General features: G+C 56.7%; 1 protein-coding gene across 3 annotated transcripts in view; it reads right to left on the minus strand.

The window, feature by feature from the left end:
- Positions 1-14443, minus strand: part of Ece1 (endothelin converting enzyme 1) — a 97605-nt gene that overhangs the window by 26190 nt on the left and 56972 nt on the right. For all 3 annotated transcript variants that reach the window (XM_077791652.1, XM_077791651.1, XM_077791650.1), the window contains exons 4-8: positions 12938-13150; positions 4161-4282; positions 2994-3140; positions 1942-2007; positions 800-991 (exon numbers count right to left, since the gene is read on the minus strand). In XM_077791652.1, the coding sequence (XP_077647778.1) occupies positions 800-991; positions 1942-2007; positions 2994-3140; positions 4161-4282; positions 12938-13150 (740 nt within the window). The remainder of the gene's footprint in view (positions 1-799; positions 992-1941; positions 2008-2993; positions 3141-4160; positions 4283-12937; positions 13151-14443) is intronic.

A 14443-nucleotide genomic window follows, 5' to 3' on the forward strand; every position in this document is an offset into this window, starting at 1 on the left:
ATGGGAGAGAAGCCGGGAGAAGACGGACCAGCAGTGGAGCCCACCGCAGGCGCAGGGTCCGCCCCAGCAGAACAGCAAGGGCCACCAGGCGCTCCTGCCTGAGGGCAAGGAACAGGGAGATCCGTGGGACCACTCTGCTCATTCCTCGGAGACCACCAGGGCCCAGGACAAGCGGGTCAGCAACAGCACACCGGCCAGAAAGAAGGAAGCAGTAGGAAGTCCACCCCAGGCCCTGGAGGCCTGAGCAGCCACCAGGGGGCAGCCTCGGCAAGGCTGACCTACAGAGGGGACAGCAGGTCTCCGGTGAGTCACACCGGTTTCACAGAAAGTACAGGTCTGACTCCCAGTTCCGCCTCTGGATATTGCCGAGGGACATGGTCAAGAGCTGAGCCAAGCCTGAGTCCCAGGGCCAGCACCCCTGCCCTCAGGAGGCTCCGGGCCCTGACCATGTCTCTTCATCTCCTGTTCAGCAAAGGGAGAAGCAACGTCGGAATCCACACCCCACCTTTACTCAGTGCTCGGTGCTGGATGCCTGGGAGCTGCTAGGGAAATGCTGTCACACGCAGCAGCCCGGCGAGGGAAGAAGCCTGGCTCTGGAGTCCCTTCGCACTCTGTGGCCACCAGCAGGTCATCTGACTTGTCTGAGCCCCAGTCTATCTGTAACCTGGGCATAAACACCTCCTTCCAAGGGTGGCTTTAAGGTCATGATGAAGTGGGTATGACCCCTCCCCGCAAGCGCCCTGTCCGACTCTGTGTACTCCAGTGGCCCTGCCCCTGCGGTAGCTGGCGCACAGGGTACCTGCAGCTCGGCGGCCGTCACTTTGTGGTAAATGAGCTCCTCGTCCCGACGCTTCTCCTGGGGGATGGTGATATTGGCCAGCGCCGTCTCAAAGTCCAGGATCTGCTGCATCTGGGGCCGGATGGCGTCCTCATCCCCCCCGCCCAGCAGCTTCCCCAGCTGGACCATGTAGTTCAGGTATCCGGTCAGCACCTGTGGGACCCAGCACCCCAAAACTGTCTGTCAGTGGCTGCCACCTGCCGCCCAGTGGGCCAGGTGAGGCCGGCCCAGCTGCGGCCCTGTGCACGGGGCCCAGGAAACATGCTGGAAAACAGCTCTGGGGAGGATTCTGGCGCTGTGTGTATTCACTGGTGTCCGTGGCGCTCCTGGTAAAGCCCACCGCCTCTGCACACACACAGGTCCCTGAGGCTGGCCCCTGCTGCTCTGGCCCTGCCTTCAGGGATCGTCCTTGGCCATCTTCCTGTTCTAGAAATGCACCTTTTCTGAACCACCCTCTGCCACCACGTCCCTAGAGCTGAATCAAGTCCTTTCTCGGCTCCCTCTGCCCTGATCACAATGTATACAGTTGGCATCTAGTTGGGTGATCAGTTAAGTAATGTCTCCCTCTCCTACTGGACCTCGAGCCCCGTGGACAGGCGAGTGAACCTCAGGTGGGCCGGGCAGGGGAAGGGAGAGCTGTGAGGGGCTAGAGGTGATCTGGTTGTGGCTCTGGATCTCCCCACTTACTGGCTGTGTGACCTTGAACAGGTCACTTCTGTCTCTGAGACTTATTTCTTCCTCTGTATAGGGCAAGGTAAAACGAATATCCATTTGACAGATAAAGCAAATGATGTTCAGAGAAGCTGAGTGACTTTGGGGTGACTGGGAGGGTTAGAGGTGAGGTATATAAAAGGTCTGAGACCCTCAAATGGTGGGGGCTGCTACTGCACCTCTCTACAATGGGGACAAATGACACCTAACCCCTGCCCTTTGAGCCCACAGTGCCTGCATAGGAACTAGCGAGCCTGGGGGCATCCCTCCCCTGACTGGGCTGCCTGTTGCCCATCAGGAAAGCGATACCTCTGTGTTCCCCCAGCTTCTAAGACCTTCCCAGGTATGCTGTGGGGGACACGGTGGGAGAACCACTGCAAAGTCCCACTCACCTTCTCGTTTTCCGTCTTGTTCAGGTAGTAATCTCTGGAGGGCAGGCCCAGGCCAGACTGGTCCACCTAAAGAGGGAGGCAGAGTGAGAGGAAGGCCCTGCTGCAGGCTTGTGTGTCCCCTGCGGCCTCTGCCTGCCCCAGGACTTCTCACACCAGGCACTGGGGACCAGCTCAGGTCCCAGCAGGAGCACAAGCCGGTAGCCGAAGTCACAGATGGGATCACTCAGTGATAAGACAGACGCGTTCCTGCCCACCTGTGGGGTCAGCTGCAGGGACCTGGGCCCTTCTGAGGGCTGGACAGAGCCTCCTTCCTCTTCAAACACCCCTTGGCCTCAGCAATGCACTCTACTTCTCTAAACCCTTCCCAAGTGGCGAGGAGCCGACACAGGTGACTTAACCTTAACCCACGTTACTTAACCTTTCTGATCCCCAGGTTCCTGGCCCAGAACGTTAGGGAGGTCACACCTAACCTTCAGAGCTGGAATGAGGATTCCAGGGGACAGTGTCAGTACAGGGTTTCCTGAGAGTGGGGCAGGCAGAGGAGGGTCAATTCCTGATGGCTACCATTGGAACCTTGGGTAGCTGCTATTATAGTTCATTAGGATGAAAAGGAAAGTGTAGCTCAGTGAGGTTGACGCTTGCTAAGGTCACACAGTGAGTGAGTGGCGCAGCTGGGCTGAGAACCAAGCCTTTATGACCCCTAATCTGGGGGCTCTCCTGGGTGTGCTGATCCTCAGCCTTGGGCAGGCTCTGGTGGGAGAGATGGACCAAAAGCATTCCAAGCAGCACCACAGAGCCAGAGGCTAAGGGAGGGGACAAAGAGGTGGCTACAGCTGTGCCCAGGAGTTGATATCACTTGTCATTTCTGTGGCCCACGATGAGCTGCCCACCGAGATGGCTAGTCTGCCCTCTCATAGTCTCTTGCCTGTAAAAATCTCACTGCTTGGGGCTGCCAGAAATAACCCGGGCTTAGAAACCAGCGCGGCCCAGGGCAGGTCTCCCTCCACCCCAGGAGGCCACACCCTTTGCTTCCCTGGCCCAGGCCTGCTCACCTGGATCACATTGCTATTGGAGTTCTTAGAGTCTGCACTGACGTAGACGGAGAAGAAGGGTGAGGTTCGGTAGTGGGCAGTGACCACCTGCAGGGTGTCCTGGAAGTTGTCCTTGGCCCAGGGACTTGTGATATTCCAGCCTCCGAGCTGGGAGAAGGCAGAGCAGATAGGGAGGGGAAGGTGGTAAGGAGCCTGTATGCAAATTCTGGTTCTGCAGCTGACTTGCTCTGTGACCCTGGAGCAGTCATCTGACCTCTGGGAGCGTCCAGAACAAATGAAAGGGCTTCTGACCTGTGACCTGGAGACCCACGGAGGGAGCAAAGACTCATCCTTGACAACTGAGCTGTGAATCCCAGAGACTTTGCCCCCTGTGCTGTTCATTTGTTGGACAATCAATCACACGAACGTAATTACTATTAAGACATAAATCCAATTGTGACCACGGGAAATAAGGCTCTGTATTTTGAAAAAGGCTGATAAGCTGTGGTCTACCTTGGTCTCTCTCCAAGTTGGGACTTAAAAAAAAGTCTCTTTGGTCCTCCAAGATTGGCACACACTGGCACATGGGGCCTGTGCCAGAGAGGAGGGACTGGGAGAGTCCCCATGCCTGCAGCAATACCTTCCCTGAACTGAGATAGGATGGGGAGCCCTTGAGCAAGCAAAGGGTGGCCAGAAAAGCCGCAGCCATCTCCGTCTGTGCCAGGCAGCCTGGCCCGGAGGGAAGATTTCTCCTGGGCTCAGGAGCAAGGCGAGGCCTCCAGCCAGCAGGTCTGGCTCTGTTGCTGGCCTAAGACTCCCTGTTGGTTTCTCGGGAACAACACACACCTCTCGAACACTCACACCCACCTCCTGAGGAAAGGGAAGTGGCAATCCAGAGGAAGAGATTCCCAGTGAATATCGTCCCCAAGGCCCACGCAGATGCACTGAGACACTTAGATGTCCTCAACAGATGCCGACACACAACCCCACACATTACAACAGACAGTCCCCCCACGCACAGACGTGCATGCACACGCAGTGGCAGACAGACAGGCTGCGCGTTCCGGCTGGGTGCGGAGGCTGGAGGTGTGGGGTGGCTGAGCACCAGTGGGCCTGAGAGCTGCAGCCAGAGGGGCTGGCAGGAGGCGCGGCAGGAGGAGGAGGCGAGAGTGTGTCCCAGGGACTCACCTTCTCAATCAGCTCCATCAGGGGCTTGGCCCTGAGCTCCTCGATCCTGGTTTCATTCATACATGCGCGGTAGTATACTTGGGCCTTCCTCTCTGCCTCACTCGAGCTGGCTGTGGAATTTTCTAGAAGGATAAGAGATAGCAGATATTGAATAAGCCCCCATTTACCTGCTGGGGATCCCCAGGCAAGTTTCTTTTGGAGCCTCGGTGCTCCCCACTGTGAAGCCGTCAGGGCAGCTGCTGTCAGGCAGGGAGCAGCCAGCCCCAGTGGGTATGAGTGACCCTGGGCAGAGCTGGCACACTGGAGGTGCCCCCATCCTAGCTGGGTGCAGATCAGGAGGGCATGCCCTGTCTCTGCCCATCTGCTGATCAGGCCTGAGGACCTGTCCCTGGCATGGCAGCCTGGACCCACCCAGCAGGACAGTCGACATCCCTGCCAGCCAACACGTGGCAGGAACTCCCCTGCCTGGTGCTGGGACAGAGCCATGTCTCGGCTTCAGATCCCAGCTGACCTTCCTTGTGAGAAACACTGGGGTTGAGTGAGCCTGAAAGGCCTCATTCACTGTGAACTGACTTTCCGCTTCCTCCTCGGGGGGCCAGGCACAGTCAACAGACCTGCGGAGGACTCCAAGGGCGGTTTTCCCCGTCCCTCCCCAGCTCAGGCCAGCAGCACCTCATCCTCTTTGGTTCTCAGACCCCCACCCACCCACCCACCCGCCCAGAGACTCCCTTCCCATCCCCCCCTCTCCTTAGCCGCTGGTCCAGAGCCGCCTGCTGAAGGCCACCCTCCTGTGTGAGCACAGCACGGAAGGTCCCCATCTGTACCTGGCGAGTTTGAGTACTCAGGTCCCCAGGACCTACTATGTGCTGGGGCTTCTGGGCCTGCATGTTTGTCTCAGAGCTCCACTCCAGACCACGCCAGATTCCTGGCCCCTTCGTCCATCTGTCCAGCTTGCTCCCACCCTGGGCTGGCCACTTGTCCTTCTCTCAGATTAGTTGCTCTCTGACTTTAAACCTCTTCCTTTGCTTTCTCCCAAGATCTCTCCAAACCCACCTCCTCCACAGGCATCTTTCTCGTGGGCCTCTATCGACCCATCCATCCATCCATCCATCCATGGGACGCAGAGCAAAGGGTTGCTCTGTGCCAGGTACTGCGGGTACTCTGGGGCCAGGCGACAATGTCCTCAACCCCAGGAGGCTTCGGCATGGGACCCTGCTAAAACCCCACTTGCTTCCATCCTTTCTCAGTCTATTTTTTTTAACCCAGAACCTCTCCTATGTTGCTCCTTCCAGAACATTCTCAGCGCTCTGGGCACAAAATTAAGACCTGCTCTCTATCCCCAAAGAGCTTACGGTCTAGCGGGGACATAGATGTGCCAAGGAAGGAACACAGCACACAAAAGTGCTTTAACACTGCAGAGGCTCTGGAACTCAGAGAAGCACCCCCCTCTGCCTGGGGGTGGGGGGCCTCCAGAGGAGGTTCTATTGGAGCTGGGTCTCCAGGTAGAAACAGGGCAAAGGGCGCTGGGTGGAGGGAGTGGACAGCGTGGGGCCAAGGAAGGAAGCAGGAAGGGCCTGCTGCTAGAAGAAAAGGAAAGTGTGTGGCATTCGCTGGGTGCCAAGGGCACGAGTCACTTCCTGGCCAGTCTTTAATCAGCTTCTCCAGTCCTCACCCCAGAAGGCTCCCGTCCCTCCATTCTGGCATAAATAGCACCATGGTTATCACTGGTCAGAGGGCATCAAGCCCAGTCTAGCTGAGATCTGGGAGGTAGCCCCGGAAAGGGCACGCGGCGGGCTGGACTGAAGGCAGGTCAGAGCCAAGAGAAGGCCCTGAGTGAGAGATGGAGGTTGGGGGCTTGAACAGGGAGGGGCAAGCCCTGCCCTGGAGACCCAGGGCTGCTGCTGGGCTCTGGAGACACCTGGGTGAGGCTTCCTGGGGACAAAGGAGGGAACGGGGGCTGAGCTAGGGTTGCTGCCACACCTCCGACTCAGGAAGCAGAGCATGGGGCGGCAGAGGGGAGTCCCTTACCCCAGGGGCCTCAGCTCTGTGGCAATGCTTTTCCCTTCCCAGCAGCGAGGCTCTTGGAAGGACAAGCAGGAGAACTGCCATCATTTGCCAGGCCCAGAAGCTGCGCCTCACCATCCACATCTGGCTCCAGTCGTGACCCTGAATGCCAGGGCCACTATTAGGGGAGGTGCTCTGTGCACGGCTAGAGGGCCTGGCATCTCCCTCCCCCAGAGCCCAAGGCCACCCAGATAAGAGGCCCACGGAAGGCTCACCAGGAACAGCCTGGCTGTGCTAATCACAGCACATTCTGAGTTCCAGCTTGAGGCTGCCTGGCCCTTCCTTCCCTAGCACCTGGAGGTCAAGGACACCGCCTTCAAGCATGGCCTCCCTCTCTCCTTTGTTGAGAGGCTCCCCAGCCAAGCCCAAAGTTCCTCCAGCAACCTGGGGTCCTGCTCACTGGCTTTCCCACAGCTGTGGGTCTTGGGTGTTTGGTGGCCGCCAGGCTGGGTGTGGAGATGCACGGATCTGTCCGCGGAAGCTGGCAGCCCAGTGGTGAACAGATGGCAACTAAAGTCACAAGAGTGTTTGATTCCACACAGGGGAGTATGAAGAGAAGGTGCTGGAAGCCATGAGAGGATGGTGGGAGAGGCCTGGGAAGGCGGCCAGAGGAAGCCCTGCTTGGGCAGGAGGAGGCTGACGTGGAGCGGGAGTGGGGCTGCGTGGGCTGCCTCGCCCCACATTGTGTCTTAGTCATCCCTGTGTCCCCAGAACCTGAACAGGCACAAAGTAGGCCTTCAGCAACATGAGCTCAAAGAAGGGAGCTCAGCGTCCGTGTTTAACAAGGAGGATGTCACCTCAGGGGAGGAGGGTGATGGGGCTGGTGCCACCCAGGATTTGCATGGAGAGGAAATGCAGGTGTGTGCTGTGCTACGCCCCCTCCAGGGGCACCGCGCCTGGACCCCGCTTCAGCTCTGACTGGGGCAGGAGCCCTGGTGGAAGTTCAAGTTCCTCTTCCCACCTCTGCTTCCTGGATCCCCGGGATTCTCCCACCCCTCTCCTTCCTCACTCAAGGGCTCCAGGGACAAGTGCTGAAGCAAGATGGCCAGTGGAGGCCACTGGAGTAGAGCAGGTGGGCCAAGATGGGGGCATGGGCCAGCAGAGGAGGGGTGAGAGTGTCAGGAACGGTGCCAGGCTTCCTCAGCCTGGGCAAGCAGCTGCCTTTACCAGGATGTGGAGCCCGGGAACCAGTGGCAAGTGAAGAGCGTCGGTCTGAAGTTCAGGTTCAGACACCTGGGGATCTCTACCAGACCCCCGAGTGGACCTCTGCCCTGGGCCTCAGCCACTGACTCGTGCGACCTCCAGTAAATTACCCAACCTCTCACCTATAAATTGGGTGTGGTACTAGTAAGAGCCGCAGTGGGAACTGTTAGGATGAGATGTACACACACAGCCACACCCACACAGGGGTGGCTGGTCCCCAGAGAAGCTTAAGTGGCCTGGGTTCAAATTCCAGGAAGCCCAAGCCGCTATGGGCTCTGCCCTCCCAGGCAGGCGCCTCCCCTCCCCTCCCTGGGCCTAACCTTCTCCCTGTCTCTGAAATGCCAGGATGCTGCTGAATCCCCATGGGCTGTCCACGAGACCTCGGTGCAGGGCCTGGCCTGCAGTAGGCACCAGGAATGGCAACGACACATGGTACCCTGATGTTTTTTCTCCTGCAGAACAAGGCGCCTTCTTTATCAGCTCCCCCTTCCCCAGCAGGATGGGGCTCCGGAGGCCTGTGACTGTTGGAACTGAGTCTGTGGTTTTTATCTAAAACAAACACAGGTCCTGCCCTGATGGCCAAGTGGGGGCCCCACACGTCCCTGGCCAGGCAGTCCTGCTGCAGCCAGGGAGACCACGGAATTCCCAGCCCCCCGTCCCGCAGCCTGCCTGGGTCACCGCTCTGCCCCCCTGGGTCACCGCTCTCCTGCCTGGGCTCCTGCAGGCTCCTGCGGAGTGATGTGGGAAAGGGCGTTCCAATACAAACTCCCAGAGGAAGAAGTGGCCTGATTAAATGGGATGCTGTCCTTCCTCTCCGGGACTTTGGGGAAGTGACTGGGGAAGTTTCTGGAACTCAGGGCCCCAAGAAGGAAGTATCCAGGCAGTTGGAAACTCTGTGGTCTGGTCTCAGGTTGCCAAACAATTTCTATGCCCTTGGGACCCCAGAGAGGCCCTGTCCCCAGAATGTGCCCCGCACGGAGCCAGCATTTCAGAGACACAGCCTGTCACAGAGGGCAGGAAGACGAAACAGCAAATGCGGGAAACATAAAAACAAAACCATGAGCGATGACACAGGGTGACCTGATTCGTTGCCAGATCAGTGACATGGACACATCTCATGCTGCTGGAATAGCGTGCATGTGTAGATTGGTGTTTGGGATAGAAGGAAGGAGGCTGCGAACTTTTCCTTATGGTCCCGGTATTGCTTGAATTATTACAAGCTGGCATTACATTTTTTTGTTATGATATATATATGATATTGTAGAGTAAACCTGTTAGCACCACGATGTAGCTCAGGCCCTAAGAAGCCCTTGGAAGACTCAACAGAGGCAGTGGGTAGAAGGGGTCTTGAAGGGCCCGGTGGGGGCACTCTAGAGGCTGGATCCAAGCACAGTGGGAAAGCCTCAGGCAAGGGCCAGGCTAAGGAGTGAGGGGCCTGTCTGTTGGCTTCCCCGATGATGTGAGGCCACACTTTTTTTTTTTTTTTTTGGTACCTGGGACTGAACCCAGGGTCGCTTAACCACTGAGCCTCATCCCAAGCCCTTTTTATTTTTCATTTTGAGACAGGGTCTCACTAAGCCGCTTAGGGCCTCGCTAAGGTGCCTCAAACTTGTGATCCTCTTGCTTTTGCTTCCCATGTGGCTGGGATTACAGGCCTGCGCCCCTGTATCTGGTGAGGCCACACTCTTGTCTCCCCTAAGTCCACAAGGTACTGCTTGTATGTCTCTTGGGGGAGAGGCAGAGTGCAGTGAGGCGCCTGTGTTCTAGCCAGCAGGCTGCAAGGAGGACACACCACAGTGGCCCCGGGCCTAGTTCAGCCCACCTGCTCCAGGTCTCTGGATTTCCTGAGGGGCCTGGGGTGAATTCACCCATGAAAGAAACACACGGCTTGCCCAAGCTCACTTGGCACATGGATGGTAGTTGCTGTCCTCTGGACCAGTGGACGCCATCCTTGCCGGCACTGCAAATATCTTTTCCTCTGTCCATCTAGAAAGAAGTCTGCTCCGGGTGACCTCAGAGGAGCCTGAGCACTCTCTCTTGTTCCAGTGTCCACCCAGGTATCAAGGCCCCAGGTATCGAGGCCCACAGGTGAGGGGCTGTTCTAGACTAATCCCCAGGAGTAACCCTGATGGGGACGGGACCCCAGGATGTGCCTTCCAAGCCTCTGGTCAGTGTGACGTGAAGGTGACCCCAGTACTGAGTCAGGCCTAGGCCAAGGCTTGGCTGGCCTGCAAAGCTCGGCCAAGCAGCCACTGCAGATGGGAGCCATGAGGCCGGAGGCTCTGCTCAGTCAATCTCTTGAGCAGCGTCACTCGGGGCCTGTCGGTGGGGAATCTGACTTCAGGAGAGCCAGGAGACAAAGGACAGAAGTTCTGAGGCCCCATAGCTGATCCCAGCTGCACCTTTTCCTGGGAAATACACTTCTTTTGTCTTTGTGAGTCTCATCTGTAAAATGGGAATATACTGGTGCCTACTTGAATGCACCACGGGAATAAAATGAAGTAACCCAAGGCCTCGGTGGCGGGGACGTGCCTGTACTGCCTGCTCTGGAGCCAGGTCCGCGTCAGTGCTTCCCTGAGAAATAAAATAAGCAGAGATTCTTTCCCTTAGAGCATCCTGATTAACCACGTGAGCTAGACGCCACTTCACAGGTGGAGAGCTGAGGCCTGAGAGGCTGGTGGCCCTCTGCAGTCACACAGCTTGTCAGGATGAAGTCCGGTTGGAACCCACCCCACCAAGAAGGGCGCCTATGCCCTGCCGAGCCCTCGGTGGGTGGCAGGCCCTGTGCGTGGCCCTCTGAACCACATGTGCCAGTCAGTGTCACAGCCGCCTCACTCCCGGTGGCACTGGCTCCTCCATTTCACAGAGACTGGAGCTACGGTGGAGAGAAGCAGGTCACTTGGCAGCGGCCAAGCTCGCAGGCCAAGGCCACCAGACTTCGCAGCTCTCTGGTCTGCCTCCTGATACCGTCAGCCCCTGGCCCTGGGGTCAAGGGTTTGATGGCCTGATGCCGGCTGTTCTGTGCCCAGCTCAGAGCAGCTTTCCATGTACAACGGGACTCTCAGGGACACGGTGATGTAAGGCTACGGCCCAGGCCTGGAGGCCACTCCTCATGAGCCCTGCCAACGTACAGGGAACAGGACAGGATGGATCCAATCTTGGCACAGGTCTAAGGTCCTCCCAGTAAGAATCAGTTCAGGACAGTAAGAGGCCAGCCCCCTTGACCACAAAGCAAAAGGAGTGGTTCTGGGCCTAATTGCCCATCTTTCTTCCTCCCCCCCCCATGCTATCTGCCCCCCAGAGCACGAGCCCCACTCCATTCTGGAACGAAGGTATGTTCTTGGCAAGATTATCTCACATTTCTGAGCCTCGGTTTCCTCATCTATAAAATGGGAACGATAATCCCTAAGTTCCAGGATGTTAATGAGAATTAAAGAGGCAGTAGATATAAACAGCCTAAAACATAACAGACACTCAAAAACTGCCAATGTCCTTCCCACTCTCCTTCAGCCCTCAGTGTTCTGTGCTCCCTTCAACACAGTGACAAGGGAGCTATATCTGTCCGTCATACCTGAGGAGAGGGCATGGGACAGGGGAAAGGGCACAGGACCAGGAATCAGGCCAACTATGAGCCTATCTTGAGGACCTCTCTGAACCTCAGTTTTTTCATCTATCAAATGAGGTGAACGATACCTCCCCAGCTCCCACCCTACAGGATAAAATGGGATGAAGTTCAAAAGCGTTCTGCGAACCGTACAGTCCTGTGCGGGGATTAATGTGAGGAACGAGAGTACTACCACCGCAAAGAGCAACCACCACGTGCAGGCTGAGGAGAGCTCTTTACTCATATTTTCCCATTAAATTTTACAACCTGGAGGAGCGCGGTTGCCAGTGTGTCAATGAAAAACCAGTCTGGCCCAGACTTCGCAGTGAGAGTCGGCACTGAACCAGCCCACCTCGCTACATGTCTGGACCACCCGCTGCTTCGTTATGGTCCTGCCAAGGCCCCGGCTGTGTCACTGGGCTCTGGGGAAGGGACTGTCCTGAGTTGTAGCCTTGAAACCACAGACATATTTGCCACTTGAGCTTCCAGATCTGAAACAAAAGGTGGCACCCCCTTTGGAAGACACCTTTGGTGGCCTCAGATGGCCTGGGGCCATCTCAGGCTGGGGCTTGGCCATGTTGGCCTGCAGATTCCTTCACTCCACGTTCGCGAACCACCCTGCTCCATCCCTGGGGGGCCAGCAGGAGGCTGTCGCTGCACTGGGTGCTGAGGGGCATCCCACCCAGGAACCGCCCGGGGTCAAGGAGAAAGGACAGGCAGGTTTTACCTGGTGGCAGCTGTGCCCCAGCACGAGGCACGAGCGAGTAAGGACTCCTTCACCTTCACCAAGAGCCCCAGCTGCCTTGATTTCATAATTGTCAAATTAGAATCATTTCCTGTCTCGTAAGGAGATGACTGTCCTTTTGAGAAGATTTGTCCCCTCTCAGGTAGCTTCTTCCATTTTACCTACCTTGGGTGTCTTGAGTGGTTTTCAAAAAGTTAATAATGAGTATTTGTCAAAGCCAAGGTCTGTCCAGTATGGCTGCATGGATTGTTTTTTTTCATAATCTGGCCCTTCCCAGCATTTAGGGTCCCAGGACAGGGGACAGCAGGGGGCAGCAGGAAAAGATCCCTACTGCCAAGGGGTTTGAGTCAGGACTGGGGTGCAGCTTGGCGCTGCAACTCCCTCTGGGTTCCGTGGGGCTGATGGGAATTCAACAACATGAACCAGAAATCCAGCTGCACACAAGGCAGACGGGGATTGGAATCTGAGGATGAAACCATCAATCCCAAAGTCAAAAGTACTTTTGAGAGTCTGTGAGGCCACGGAAGACCCCTGCCTACGTGGACAACTTAACTCTCCGATAAGCTGTTAGAACTTTTGTTGGGCCGTAGCCTTAAAGTCCGACGTGGTATGTCCAGCCTCGACTCCATTTGCTCATAGCTTTCAAAACTCAGTCAATGCCAGTCAAGGATGATGCTGCATCCTGAAGCCACAACATAAAATGACCACAGCTTCCAGCTCCTGTGTGCCCGGTATATGTCATAGACGGGCTGACGAATCACCGTGTGTTCTGTGGTGCTCAAAGCCCTGCAGTTTGGGCTGAGCGCAATGGTGCATGATTGTAATCTCAGCTACTTTGGAGGCTGAGGCAGGAGGACTGCAAATTTGAAGCCACCCTGGCCAATTTAGCAAGTACCCTGTTTCAAAACTTTGACAAAGCACCTGCCTAACATATGCAAGGCCCTGAGTTTGATTCCCAGCACCTCAAACAAAACAACCCTACAGTTTGGATGTTATTAATGCTGTCACACAAAGAAACTGAGACTAGAGATGAATAACTCACACAGCAGGGCCCCACAGCGAGTGACAGGGCAATGGCCCTCCTCTGACCAGGCCTGGCTGGCAGGTGCAGTAGGTGGCGCCCCCTGCAGCCCATTCCTTAGTGTCCCCATTGGTGCTTACCCAGCAGGTACTTGATGATGGCTTGATTGTGTTCCCAGAGGTTGCTGAAGGTCCCCCAGCGTGAGTGGCCATCAGGCACGGGGTTGGCCTTGATCCAGCCCCCACAGGCATAGCTGAAGAAGTCCTGGCAGGGGTCCACCGTGGGGTCCATGGAGTTCAAGATGGAGCTGGTCACCGAGACGCAGGCCTCGCTCAGGCACACGGGGGGTGTTCCTGGAGGGGTAAGGGAAAAAAGTCAGTGATGGGCAGGGAGGAGGGCTGGGAGGGTGGCACAGGTGGCCTGGGGCCCCCAGCACACGTGCCCCACCCTTGCCCTGACCGAACAGACTAGGAACTGGATGGTCACTAGACCCCGAACAAGAAAGGGTTCAGCAGCTTCATGATCTTCTGGTTTGTGAAGTAAGACTTCGGCCCATTGCCTAAAGTCCCTTCTGTGGCTTAAAAGTACCTGGAGCCCAGGTGCTTTTTTCTCTTTCTAGGGATTGAATCCAGGGGCTCATCACCCCGGGGCTACATCCCCAGCCTTTTTTACTTTGAGACAGTTTTGCTAAACTGAGGGTGACTTCAAATGTCCTATCCTTTTAACTCAGCCTCCGACGTAATCTGGGATTACAGGCGGGCACCAGCACACCCAGGGGTGCTTTTCCCTTAATCAACCCTCCCTCCACAAAGATTCTCTGACCTCTTATTATTCCCCGACGCTCAACACACTTATCCACTCATTCACGCACTCAGCTACTCCACAAAATCAATACTGAGGCCCTTTGCCGAGGACAGAGTGTGTGCGAGGCGGGGAGACAGGAGGCAGTCCTTCCCTTCAGGAGCCGACCCTTTTCTGTTGGGGACACACATGTTACATAAGCAAAGTCAAAACACACCAGGAGAAACAGCCACTTATTTACAAAACTAAACTGAACGTTGACTAGGAGCCAACTGGGTGATGCGGACATAGGGTACCAGGACTCAGGGACAGGGAAAGGACTGGGAGAAGCCATTCCCTCACCAGGCAGGAGAGCTGCTTGTCCCAATTGAGGGGGGGGGGGTCGGTGGCTGAACAACCCTAAACCAAAACAATAAATAAACAGAAACAACCTGAGAGTCTGGTTTGCCAAAGGCGTGAGCAAGGGCCAGACCCTGCCTCAAGGCTGTCCGATGAGCTCTCGCAAGGGACCAACCTGGCAGGTCCCCAGAGGCTCATGGCCTGCCCCCAGGAGCCACCCAGGCCACAGGGGGGACTGCTTCCTGAACAGGCTGGGCACCAGGACCACCACCCACGTTCACGGTCTTTCAACCCTCGCTCCAGCGTCAGATGCAGGTGGAATATCCCTGAGGAAACTGAGGCTCTGAGAGAGCGACCAGATCGAGGTCATCCAGCTGCACAGGAGAGCTGAGAGCCAACGCTGGCCTGTCCTGGCCCAGCAGCCCCAAGGCCGTGTTTTCCTGCTTTCCGTCTCCTCTTTGGTGGCCACAGCGGGCTGGAGTGGCCTGATTGGCAGGATTGGTTCC

The sequence above is a fragment of the Urocitellus parryii genome, chromosome 11 (genome assembly GCF_045843805.1).
Source record: "Urocitellus parryii isolate mUroPar1 chromosome 11, mUroPar1.hap1, whole genome shotgun sequence".
In the NCBI taxonomy this organism is placed as follows: Eukaryota; Metazoa; Chordata; class Mammalia; order Rodentia; family Sciuridae; genus Urocitellus; species Urocitellus parryii.